General features: G+C 44.6%; 1 protein-coding gene across 4 annotated transcripts in view; it reads left to right on the forward strand.

Moving 5' to 3' along the window:
- Positions 1-241: 241 nt before the first annotated feature.
- Positions 242-13,038, forward strand: part of SETX (senataxin) — a 98,937-nt gene continuing 86,140 nt past the window's right edge. For 2 of the 4 annotated variants that reach the window (XM_025359226.1, XM_025359225.1), the window contains exons 1-4: positions 242-313; positions 1,492-1,598; positions 6,568-6,751; positions 9,819-10,029. In XM_025359226.1, coding sequence (XP_025215011.1) covers positions 6,575-6,751; positions 9,819-10,029 — 388 coding nt within the window. In that variant the 5' untranslated portion in view covers positions 242-313; positions 1,492-1,598; positions 6,568-6,574. Of the gene's footprint in view, positions 314-373; positions 580-1,491; positions 1,599-6,567; positions 6,752-9,818; positions 10,030-13,038 lie in introns of those variants that run through there. The other 2 variants (XM_025359227.1, XM_025359228.1) reach the window with 2 other exon arrangements.

Below are 13,038 nucleotides of genomic sequence, written 5' to 3' on the forward strand. Positions count from 1 at the left end.
GGCAAACTCTCCCCGTCCACTCTGACGGGGACTCGGGATTGGTCGGGCCGCAGCTGTCCGGACGTGACGCCAGCGCCCGGCGTGGGCGGTGCACGGCGGCTGCTCTTCCCATGCCCCGCCCACTGAGGGCACAGAAATCTGAAAGCAGCAGCCGGGGCGGGGCCTGCGGCCGGCCGACTTGGTGCGGGGGGCGGGGCCTACCTCGCGGCAGCGGCTGGTTGGTAGCTGCGGCTGCGGGCCCGCACTTCCGCTGGTGGCCGATAGCAGGGCCCGGCATGGAGGTGGGCTAGAGGCCGAGGCCAGGCAGAGCGCGGTGAGGGGAGCGGCGGGCTGGAAGCTGCAGGCCGGGCGGGCGTGAGCGTAGACGCGGCCTGTGCTTGCAGGGCCGCGTCGGGGAACCATCGCGGCGCGTAGGTCCCGGTGGGCGGATGTGGGAAGAGTCGGCGCGGGCTTGGCCGCTTCCCTCGGCGCGGGGGCGGGAGCACCCCTTGACGGCTAGCGGCCGCCTGTTGCCTTCCTGCGCGCTGGACCCGGCCGCTGCGACCGCCTTTCCTTCCGTTGTTTACAGTGCGGTCTCGTGTGAGCTGTTTTTTGATGTGCCCACTGCGTAGTTTCCTTGGGACTGAGCGGGAGGTCCCGGGGTGGAAAGTGTGCGTCCCCTCCATACCCTCGCCTACCTCCCGCCCGGAGTCCCTCCGTTTGTTGTTTTTTCTTTTATTTTCTCTTTTTTTTTTTTTTTTGAGACAGGGTCTCGCTCTCGTCACCCAGGCTGAAGTGCAGTGGAGCAGTCACGGCTCGCTGCAACCTCGACTTCCTGGGCTCCAGCGATCCATCCGCCTCAACCCCCCCCGCCCCCCGCCCCGGGTAGCTGGGACCACAGGCGCCAGCCACCACGCCCGGCTAATTAAAAAAAAAGTATGTGTTGCAGAGACAGGGCCTGACTGTGTTGCCCAGGCTGGGGTCAGCTACTCCAGGGACCTTCCGAGTCTTTGCACCCAACCGGTCCCTTGGTTTGAAGGAGAGGCTGTTTCTCCCACTTGGAGGGGCTGGAGATTTTGCTGCTGGCCACAGGGCTTTGTGCGTCCTCCCCAACTTCTGGAATCTACCGATGTGCCCAGAAATTTGCATGACCCAAGTGAAACGGGGATGACTGCCTTGAGGGAAAGGAGCTCCACAAGGAGAAGGCCGAGTGTGGTATTTGATAAGTGATACAGCTGACGATCCTAGGACTGATGTTACCTGTGCTGGCTAGTAACTTGGATTTTTGGTTCAGTACCTAGCTATCCCTGTGAGGGCGGATATCCGCCTGTGGAACTGGGAGTCAGAATTGCAGTTCTGCTGTTACCTGGAAGTCCACAGCCAAGTTGTCTAACCTATCTGGGCTTCCTCATCAGCCAGCAGTGTCTGTCTGTAATAGGATTGATACCAGGCTCAGATGAGATAGAGTATAAATACCACTTAACAATTTTGTTTTTTGTTTTTTAATTTCAGAGATGTTCTTCTGGGGCCAGAGTCTGGGCATATATGAATGCAAATCCGTGTTTGTTCACAACTAAGCCCAGCTGAGACGATCACTTTTCTGTAGGCCATTTGCCCAGGTAATAATTTGTTTTGTTTTTAACAGGAGTTCAGAGGGCCAAGGTAAGTGTAATGATGGAAACGTGTGCAGAGTCCTGAAGGGATGGAGAAGAAGGTCATCAGAGACAGACTGGAAGAGAGGACAGGTCGGACAGGCCCCCAGACGTGATGACACTCAGGGAGGGATTGCACACTGGTTGTTATCAAATCCAGCTTTCTCTTGGAATCTTAGTGGAGTTCTTTAAAAGGGAAATAATTTTATCCACAGGATCTTTTCTACTTTTTTTTTTAAGTTCCTGAGGTAAGTCTGACGTGCGTTCACAGTTAAGAACCAGGTAGAGGTAGGAGGATGGGTTTTCAAGGCAAATGGAAGAGCTTCCCTGAAGGCAGGGAGTACCAGTCACCGTGAATGGTTTTAGGAAGAGCAAGTCAAAGGAGGTAAGTGTGGAGGAAAGAGATGATGTGGAAGCTGGATCATCGCGGGCCTTGTGTGTATTGAGCTCAACAATTTGAATTTTATCCAAACATTGGAGGAAGAGTCATTTGTGCTTTCGAAGTCCAGTTTGGGGCTTTGGCCTCTGGCAGCATTTTGCAGGAGGAATTGGTGGCGATCAAACAAGAGACGGATCATTTAGGCTTCTTCAGTAATCCAGGCAAATGATGAAAATGTATTGAACTAAGGCAGTGGCGGTTGCACTGAGAAGAAAGTAGAGAAGTAATTAAGGGGTAGGCTCTAGAGCTCAGAGATTGCGGCTGAGGGAGAAGGAGTGTATAGGGTAATTCCTAGGTTACTGATTTGAAAATTGAATGGATGGTAATGTCATCAACAAGGGAATATAGAACAAATAACAGATTCAAGGGAAGGACTTCGTTGGGTTCTGGTCATGTTTACTTTGAGGTGCCCCTCAGACACCTGAGTAGAGATACACTGTATGCAGTTGGATATTGAATGTGTCTGTCTGGAGTTCTAGGCTAGGCTGTCAGTTATTGAGTAGGTGGAACACAGCGCATCATTGCATTAAGTTTTTTTTTTTTTTTTTTTTTGAGATGGAGTCTTGCTCTGTTGCCAGGTTGGAGTGCAGTGGCGCCATCTTGGCTCACTGCAACCTCCGCCTCCCGGGTTCAAGCAATTCTTCTGCCTCAGCCTCCCCAGTAGCTGGGACTACAGGTGTGTGCCACCATGCCCAGCTAATTTTTGTATTTTTAGTAGAGACGGGGTTTCACCATACTGGCCAGGATGGCCTCGATCTCTTGACCTCGGGTTCCCGCCCACCTCAGCCTCCCGAAGTGTTGGGATTACAGGCGTGAGCCACCGCACCCTACCTGCGTTTTTTACAATACATTCTCAGTCTTTGGGCAGCTTCAATCTAGGCAGTAGTTGAAGCAGTGGTTTGAAGTAGGTCACCCAGAAAGAGAGTACTGAGTGAAGAGGTGAGAATTCTCAGGACAAGCCTTCAAAAACTTTAGTATTTATATGAGTAACAAAGGCAGGGGTAATTATGAAGGAGATTGGGTAGAAGTGGTGTCCAAAAAATGGTGTGTTGTGGGTAAGGAAAGCATGTGCAGCATTTTCATATGCTTTAGCAGAGTCAAGTAAGGAACCTGTTGGATTGGCAATGTAGAGATTGCTAGGGACCTGAAATTCAGTGGAGTATAAGGGTAGAAGCCAGAGTGCAAAGGAGCTAAAGTGGGAGGTAGTGAATCTAAACTTCCGGATGTTTAACTGAGAAGTGTATTTGAAGTTTCTGGCTAATATTGAGAAATGGATAGCCTAAGGATAAGTCTGTAGAAAGTTACAGTTATACCTGTGGTGAAGCATCCTATATTTTTGGTTTTGACACATTACCTCTCTTTTTGGTGGGTGCTCAAGAGAGTTGCTTTAATTTTGGTTTTGCAGCTTGAGCATTGTCTGGACACACCCATTTGTCATTCAGTAATGATTCCAAGCGGTTACAGTCTGATGAAACTAACAAAATAGACCTCAAGAAGAACTGAGTTGTACAAAAGCTTAACAGGATTCACAGTAGTTTAGAAGCAATTATTTTCTCCCTAAAAGACAAAATAAGCCCTATTGAGATTTCCTGGGCTTAGCCATTAGGCCAGTGATGATTTTAAGTTTGAAGACAAAAACCACACACACAGCCTTTTGAAGAAGAACTACGGAAGCATATGTTCTCTTGGTGTGCTCTGCAGCAGTGTTCTCCATTATCTTCTAGATACCACGACACTCACCTATTTTGGTAGTAACTACCATATGCTTTGAGAAAATTTAGTCTTGCTTTTTCCGTTGTGGAAATAGGCTCTTTTTCTGAGTGAACTAAAAAGTAAATTCTGTAATTTTCTTAATAGAAGGTTTCTTTTGTTGTCTCCTTTGTTAGTAAAGTACACAACATTAAGAGTTTCAAGTAAGGTAAGTGGGAAAAGAAGTACGCAACGTTTTATTTGCATGGTAGTCCCACTTAAGGTTTTCAGATCTTAAATCGACTGCAGTCTGTTAGCTGCTGAGATCATGCTTAAAACGATGTTTGAGAAACCTCCTTGAAGTTTCACTTTCTGTTCTTATGTCTTCTAAGTTTGCTTTCCATGTCAAACTAGGTCGCCAGAAAAAAACCAGCTTCTGCAAGCTGTTAACTTACTAGTAGTGTGATATTAGCCTCTTAGGTATAAGTAATTCTTCTTTTGAATAAAACAGTTTTAAATTCTGCAGAAATATATTGAAGATCTTATCTCATGTTACTTGGCATTTCCTGGTCTGCAGTGCCCCTGTACTAGGAGGCCTTAATAAAATGTAATTGAATTAGAGTTAGTGTCAGGAAAGGGCGGTACTCTGCGGCTATCACTGCATACTCTTTTTCTCCCCAACTTCGATGAGAACTGTAACTCATGTTACCCTTTTTCTCTGCTTTCCGGAAGCTCCTAATGTAGAACTTAGTGAAATGAAATTCCTTCTAAAGTTTTGATTTTGTTTTTTGAAATCTCATTTTTAAATGTCCTTTTGTGTATGTACTTTAATGTTGAAAGCTACCCTGAATTTTTTTTAGAACCATGAAGAAAGCATACCCCTTCAAAAGCATAAGTAAAAGTAATATTTAATAAATTTTAAGAAATTAATTCATATGACAATGTATTTGCTTATGCATTTCTTTTTTTTATTTTTATTTTTTTATTTTTTTTTTTTTTGAGACGGAGTCTTGCTCTGTCGCCCAGGCTGGAGTGCTGTGGCCGGATCTCAGCTCACTGCAAGCTCCGCCTCCCGGGTTCCCGCCATTCTCCTGCCTCAGCCTCCCGAGTAGCTGGGACTACAGGCGCCCGCCACCTCGCCCGGCTAGTTTTTTGTATTTTTTAGTAGAAACGGGGTTTCACCGTGTTAGCCAGGATGGTCTCGATCTCCTGACCTCGTGATCCACCCGTCTCGGCCTCCCAAAGTGCTGGGATTACAGGCTTGAGCCACCGCGCCCGGCCCTTGAGCCACCGCGCCCGGCCGCTTATGCATTTCTAAATAATTATTTAATTGTGGGTATAAGAAGAAATTAAAGAATTTTTAGAAATCACTTTATTTTAGGAACTAGCTTTATGCCACAGAAGCCTCAGCAGCCAAGCCTATTTTCTGTTGAGATGTTTTATTTTTCCTGTTGGTAAAGATTATGTATTCTTAAGTTTAGGGTGATGGTGATACTCAAAAATCTCACACTGCCACATTTCCCTTCCCACATACCTGATGTCTTCACTTAGGTTTTTTTTTTTTTTTGGAGACAGAATTTCATTCTTTTTTTTTTTTTTTTTTTTTTTGAGACGGAGTCCCGCTGTGTTTCCCAGGCTGGAGTGCAGTGGCGTGATCTCGGCTCACTGCAAGCTCCACCTCCCGGGTTCACGCCATTCTCCCGCCTCAGCCTCCCAAGTAGCTGGGACTACAGGTGCCCGCCACCACGCCCGGCTAGTTTTTTGTATTTTTAGTAGAGACGGGGTTTCACCATGTTAGCCAGGATAGTCTCGATCTCCTGACCTCGTGATCCACCCGCCTCAGCCTCCCGAAGTGCTGGGATTACAGGCTTGAGCCACCGCGCCCGGCGACAGAATTTCATTCTGTCACCCAGGCTGGAGTGCAGTGGCGCGGTCTTGGCTCACTGCAACCTCTGCCTCCCAGGTTCAAGCGATACTCCTGCCTCAGCCTCCTGAGTAGCGGAATTGCAGATGCGCACCAACAGCTAATTTTTTTATTTTTTTTAGTAGCGATAAGGTTTCACCATGTTGGCCAGGCTGGTCTCGCACTGCTGACCTCAAGCAAGCCCACCTCGGCCTTCCAAAGTGCTGGGATTGCAGGTGTGAGCCACCGCCTTACTTAGGTGTTTTAACCTCCTCCTAACCTTCTTTCTCCCTGAATGGAGAGTTTTTAAACATTTTTAAAAACTGCCCTCCTGTGAATTTTAATACTACCAATATATTGTGTCTTTCTTTATGTACTGTCTGTTTATCTGAGCTTTATATCTGAAAGAGGAGGATTTTTTCACGTGCCACTAACTAGTTTTAGATCTCTCTGAGGGTGACATCACTCCTGGTGAGGATGCATGAGGTCCTTTCAGTTTATGAAATGAACTTAAGTTCATACTTGGTAACTTTTTTCCCCACTCCAAAATCTGTACTTTGAAAATGTTGATAAGTCTGGGTCTCTGTATATTTTCTATCAGTACTGTGTAGTTTTGAGCCTTCTCTGTAGCACAACTTTATGTTGCCTTATGATACTTACTCCTTTTATAATGCTTTCATTTTTCTGAATTTTTCATATGTCAACAATGGAAGGGTTTTTTTTTAGTTTAGTGAGTTCAGTGATTGATAAGCCAGCCAGCAGAAGATTTGGGCTTTAGTGACACATTTTAAATTGAAACCAGGGTCACAAGTTGGAAGTGTACCTGTTCTTGACACACAGACGGTCTGAAGTTGGTTTTCTTCTTGATGTCGTTTTCTTTTTGATGTCGTCTTTTCTGGCTGTAGGTACAGAATGAGCACATGTTGTTGGTGTACTCCAGGTGGTGGTTCCACCGTTGACTTCCTAAAGCGCTATGCTTCCAACACTCCATCCAGTGAATTTCAAACAGCTGACGAAGATCTCTGCTACTGCTTAGAGTGTGTGGCAGAATACCACAAAGCAAGAGATGAATTGCCATTCTTGCATGAGGTAATTTATATCAGATGGGCAATATTTTTCAGAGCGTGACAGCTAGGAAGAGAATAAGTTTGAACTCGGATATTCAGAGAAATGATGATATGATTGCAACTTTGTGGGGGTTTTTTTGTTTGTTTTTATTGTTAGAGATGGAGTCTCACTCTGTCACTCAGACTGGAGTGCAGTGGAGCGATTATACATATATCATTTTACACATTTGAGTATATTCTTAGGACAAATTCCTGAAAGTGAAAGTGCTGCTCATGATTTTCCATGGGCCACATGGGTTTTCATAGTTTGTTTTGCTAAGTTTTGGAGACAAGGTCTTGGCTCTGTTGCCGAGGCTGGAAGTGCAGTGGTGAGATCACGGTTCACTGCAGCCTCAGCCTTCTTGACTCAAGCCATCCTCCCATCTCATCCTCCTGAGTAGTTGGGACTACAGGCATGTGCCACCATGCTCTGCTAATTAAAAAAATTTTTTTGTAGAAACGAGGTCTTACTATTTTGCCCAGGCTGGTCCTGAACTCCTGAGCTCAAGTGATCCTCCCGCCTTGGCCCCCTAGTGTTGGAATTACAGGCATGAGCCACCATTCCTGGCTGACTTTGAAGGCTAATATAAGTCAAGTACCTAACTCATTGCTTGGCACATAGTAGGTGCTGAGTAAATGTTTATCACTGATGGAATTGAAACCTGGATCAGAATTTTATGATCTGTCACTTTTAGTCACATTGGTATAAAATAATTTAATGAAATAGAGTCATTGGGAGGGGATTTGTTTCATAATTTTTTGGTCAGTGCTATAATACATGCATGTATCTGAATGGCCTGGGTTTTTGTTAATGGTTTTTCCTTTTTTTTTCTTTTTGAGACAGAGTCTCACTCTGTTGCCCAGGCTGGAGTACAGTTGTGCGATCTTGGCTCACTTCATCCTCTGCCTCCCGGGTGGGTTCAAGTGATTCTTCTGCCTCTGCCTCCCAAGTAGCTGGGACTACAGGCACGTGCCACCACACCCGGCTAATTTTTTATTTTTAGTAGAGATGGGGTTTTACCATGTTGACCCAGCTGGTCTCAAACTCCTGACCTCAGGTGATCTGCCCACCTTGGCTTCCCAAGTGCTGGGATTACAGCTGTGAGCCACTGCACCGGGCCAGGGTTTGTTTTTTTTTTTAATTGGTAATAATAACTTCTTTTTTTTTTCTTTTTTTAATGGGCAAATGGCATAAACCTCTAAGGGCAAGCATATTTTCCAGTCATAATAACCAAAGTGAAAGATACAATTCTAAATATTTGGCTTTGAATATTTGGTTTATTTATTTGATGAAAAACAGAACGTAGACCATAGAAATATGTGCAGTATATAGAGGAGAGGATGATTACTAATGGATTGGTGTTGAGAAACGTGCATTTTGTAAGGTTTTCTAATTATGAAGCTATCCAGCGTCTTTATACTACAAGCTGTGCTAAGGTAGTTAGCTATGGCTAGAACGTAGAAGGGAAGACGTAGAAGGGCCTCGGTTTTGCATTTAACAGCTTCTCTCTCTCTCTTTTTTTTTTTTTTGAATATAGTTGATAGGGATGCTGAGATATTTATAGAAAAATTCTACAGGAGAAGTGTTTAAGGCCTGGCGCTGTGGCTTATGCCTGTAATGCCAGCACTTTGGGAGGCCGAGGCAGGCAGATCATGAGGTCAGCAATTCGAGACCAGCCTGGCCAACATGGTGAAACTCCGTCTCTACTAAAAATACAAAAATTAGCCAGGTGCAGTGATGGGCGCCTATAATCCCAGCTACTCAGGAGGCTGAAGTAGGAGAATCGCTTGAACCCGGGAGGCCAAGATTGAGGTCAGCTGAAACCGCATCATTGCACTCCAGCCTGGGCGACAGGGCAAGACTCTGTTTCAAAAAAAAAATTTGTTCAAACATCCCATACTACTTTTTTTTTTTTTTTTTCTTTTTTTGGGGCAGAGTCTCTCTCTGTCGCCCAGGCTGGAGTGCAGTGGCGCGATCTCGGCTCACTGCAAGCTCCGCCTCCCGGGTTCCCGCCATTCTCCTGCCTCAGCCTCCCGAGTAGCTGGGACTACAGGCGCCGCCACCACGCCCGGCTACTTTTTTTTTGTATTTTTAGTAGAGACGGGGTTTCACTGTGTTAGCCAGGATGGTCTCGATCTCCTGACCTCGTGATCCGCCTGTCTCGGCCTCCCAAAGTGCTGGGATTACAGGCTTGAGCCACCGCGCCCGGCCCTACTTTTTGTTTTTTTGTTGTTTTTTTTTGGTTTGTTTGGTTTTTTGTTTGAGACGGAGTTGAGCTGTTGTTGCCCAGGCTGGAGTGCAATGGCGCGATCTCTGCTCACTGCAACCTCTGCCTCCTGGGTTCAAGCGATTCTCCTGCTTCAGCCACCCGAGTATGGGATTACAGGCATGCACCACCACGTCTGGCTATTTTTGTATTTTTAGTAGAGACGAAGTTCCTCCATGTTGGTCAGGGTGGTCCCGAACTCCTGACCTCAGGTGATCCGCCCACCTCAGCCTCTCAAAGTGCTGGGATTACAGGTGTGAGCCACCGCACCTGGGCTGTTTTCTTTTTTTCTTAGAGACAGGGTGTCCCTCTGTCATCCAGGCTGGAGTACGGTGGCACAATCATAGCTCACTGTAGCTTCAGATTCTTGGGCTCAAGTGATCCTTCTGCCTTAGCCTCCAGAGTAGCTGGGACTGTAGGCATGCACCACACCTAGGTAATTTTTCTATAATTTTTTTTTGTTGTTGTTAGTGACAGGGTCTTTCTTTGCTACCCAGACTGGTCTCGAACTCCTGGCCTAAAACAGTCCTCCTACTGCAGCCTTCCAAAATGCTGGGATTACAGGTGTGAGCCACTGTGCCTGGCCAGCATCTCATACTGTGTATACTCATTTTTCATAAAAGTGGCCACATTTAAATAGTTTTCTTTCAGTCTAAAATACAATCTCTAATACTTTACATTTCAGAATTTTTGTACTTAGGAAAAGGCTTTCTGGGTGATCACATTCAGTGTATTTTGTTGATGATAAGACATAACGCACACTGCCCATTTATTTTCCTTCAGGTTTTATGGGAATTGGAAACCTTACGTCTGATAAATCACTTTGAAAAATCCATGAAGGCAGAAATTGGAGATGATGATGAGTTATATATAGTAGACAACAATGGAGAGATGCCACTGTTTGACATCACTGGACAAGACTTTGAAAATAAGCTTCGGGTTCCTCTTCTTGAAATACTGAAATATCCTTATTTGCTTCTACATGAACGTGTTAGTGAGTATCTTGATGGTTCCTCAAGTTATTTCAGTTTTATTATTTTAGTATCATAAGAATTTAGGCTTATTGCAAATTTGTTTGCTAAACTTAGGATAAATAATTAGGACTTCATTTTTTTCCAACATTTTTGATTTTTTGAGTTCAAACACAGAATATCTGTTTTTAGGGGCAGAGTTCAAACTTATCTTGTTCAGAGGGCAACTGAAGTTTTTTTTTTTTTTTTTTTTTTTTTAGAGACAGGGTGTTGCTCTGTCTCCTAGGCTGAAGTGCAGTGGCGCAGTCATGGCACCCTGCAGCCTCTACCCCCTGGGCTCAAGTAATATTCCTGCCTGAGCCTTGTGGGTAGCTGGGAGTACAGGTGTGTGCCGTTGCGTCCAGCTAATTTTATGTTGTATCTATTGTAGAGATGAAGTTTGACTGTGTTGCCCAGGCTGGTGTTGAACTCCTGGGCTCAAGCAGTCCTCCCACCTCAGCTTCGCAAATTGCTGGGATTATAAGGCTAAGCCACTATGCCTGGCTCCCAACATTTTGTTGTGAAATTTTTTTAACATAGAAAAGTAAATTATAGAGTGAACAGCATATACCCATCACATAGATTATACAGTTGTTAACATTTTGCTATATTTGCTTTATTACGTATCTGTTCATCTATTTGTTTAATTATTAATAATTTTCATTCTTGCCGGGCATGGTGGCTCACACCTGTAATCCCAACACTTTGGGAGGCTGAGGCGGGTGGATCACCTGAGGTCAGGAGTTTGAGACCAGCCTTGCTAACATAGTGAAACCCCATCTCTACTAAAAATAGAAAAATTAGCCAGGTGTGGTGGCAGGCACCTGTAATCCCAGCTACTCAGGAGGCTGAGGCAGGAGAATCACTTGAACCTGGAAGGCGGAGGTTGCAGTGAGCTGGTATCGTGCCACTGCACTCCAGCCTGGGTGACAGAGGGAGACTCTGTCTTAAAAAATAGTAATAATAATAATAATAATTTTTATTCTTGTAATTTATCTGTGGCGGGGTTCTCAGCCTTGCACTGGTGACATTTTGGGTAATCCTTTGCTGTGGGGCTCTGCCATCCATTGTGGGATGTGTAGCAGTATCCCTGGCCTCTGTCTACTAAATGCCGGTAGCACTCCCTGTCTCCTTTGTGACAACCAAAAATATCTCCAGACGTTGCTGAATATCCCTTTTGAGGGGGTAAGGTATAAAATTACCCCTGGTTGGGAAATGCTATTCTGTAGTAATTTTTGTTAACCACCATGGCATGGCTTATTATAGCTGTCTAGATTTTGGTTGTTGATATTTGTAGTTCATAATATGAATCTCTTGAAAGTAAAGACGTTTCCCTAACCTATCAAATCTAACAATACCTTTTTTTTTTTTTTTAAGAGTCTCACTGTCACCCAGGCTGGAGTGCAATGGCACGATCTTGGCTCATGACACCCTCTGCCTCCTGGATTTAAGCGATTCTCCTGCCTCAGCCTCCTGAGCAGCTGGGATTACAGGCGCCCGCCACCACGCCTGGCTCACTTTTTGTATTTTTAGTAGAGACAGGTTTCGCCATGTTGGCCAGGCTAGTCTCAATCTCCTGACCTCAAGCGATCTGCCCACCTCGGCCTCCTAAAGTGCTGAGATTATAGGTGTGAGCCAGCAGGCCTGGCCCAAAATAACAATACTAAAATCTTGTTCATTTTCATATTTTCCCAATAGTTGCAAAATGTGTTTTTGGCTGATTTGCTTAAATTAGAATCTAGTCAGGGACCACACAGTGCATTTGGTACATAGTTCTTTTAATTCAAAACAGTCCTTCTCGGCCTCGGCAGCATAGCAATACCCTCCCTCCCCCATCTCTACAAAAAAAAAAATTTAGCTGGATGTGATGGCACGTGCCTGTATTCCTAGGTACTCAGGAGGCTAAGGTGGGAGGATCATTTGTGCCCAGGAGGTTGAGCCTGTGGTGAGCCATGAGCACACCACTGTACTTCATTCTGGGCAACAGCGCAAGACCCTGTCTCTAAAAAACCCAAAAACAATCTCTGTTGACCCTTGAACTGTGCAGATCCTGTCATACATGGATCTTTTTTCAGCCAAAGTGGAATCAAAACTACAGTATTTGTGGGTTACAAAACCCGCTTCTCTGGAGGGTCGACTTTAGGTATTTGCTGGTTTCTCAGGGCCAACTGCAGGACTCAGCTGTGTGTGGATTTTGGTACCCTGGAACCAAACTCCTGCACATGCCAACTGTGTACAGAAACCAACTTGTGCCCTCATCTTTTTTTTGGCCATGAGTCTGACTTGTTGGGGGAGGCCATATATTTGCCCTGTAGAATAACACACTTTATGGATTTTTCTGATTTCTTTCCTGTACTGTTATTTATCTTGTTTATTTACCGTATTTTCAGTAAACTGAAAAGTAGATCTAAAAGTGCGAGTCAGTTTTGTCTAAACCAATAAATTCGAAGTAACTAGATTTGAAAATTCTAAGATTTTTTCAAGTATTAAAGAATATCCATAGAAGTATATGTTTGGCTTTTTTGTTTTTTTGCAAATCAAACACATTTGTGTAGCCAGCATCCAGATCAAAAATCAAAACATTATCAACATCCCAGGAGCGCCCTTCATGCTTTTCTAATCAGTGTGCCTCCCATCCCCAAAGCCAGCCAGTGCCCCTAGTGAAAAAACTATATTATTGGAAATAAGAAATGATAATTTTTTTTGAAATTTTACAGTTAAAGTTGATTCATCTGAAAGGGTAAATGGATTGTTCAGTAAATGAGAATGGGACAGCTAGTTGCTTAGGGGTAAAGCTGACTTTGTTCCTTATTTTTGTGTCAGATAAAGTCTAGGTGGATCAAAACATAAAATACAAATGGAATTGGACTTACAACCGTGTGGTTACAGGTCCTTTATATATTCCCTATGGAGATAATTATCCTAAGTGTAAATAAAGAGATACAATCTTTTTTTTTTTTTTTTTTTTTTTTTTTTTTAAGGGGGTTTTTTTT

This window comes from Theropithecus gelada, chromosome 15 (genome assembly GCF_003255815.1).
Source record: "Theropithecus gelada isolate Dixy chromosome 15, Tgel_1.0, whole genome shotgun sequence".
NCBI lineage: Eukaryota > Metazoa > Chordata > Mammalia > Primates > Cercopithecidae > Theropithecus > Theropithecus gelada.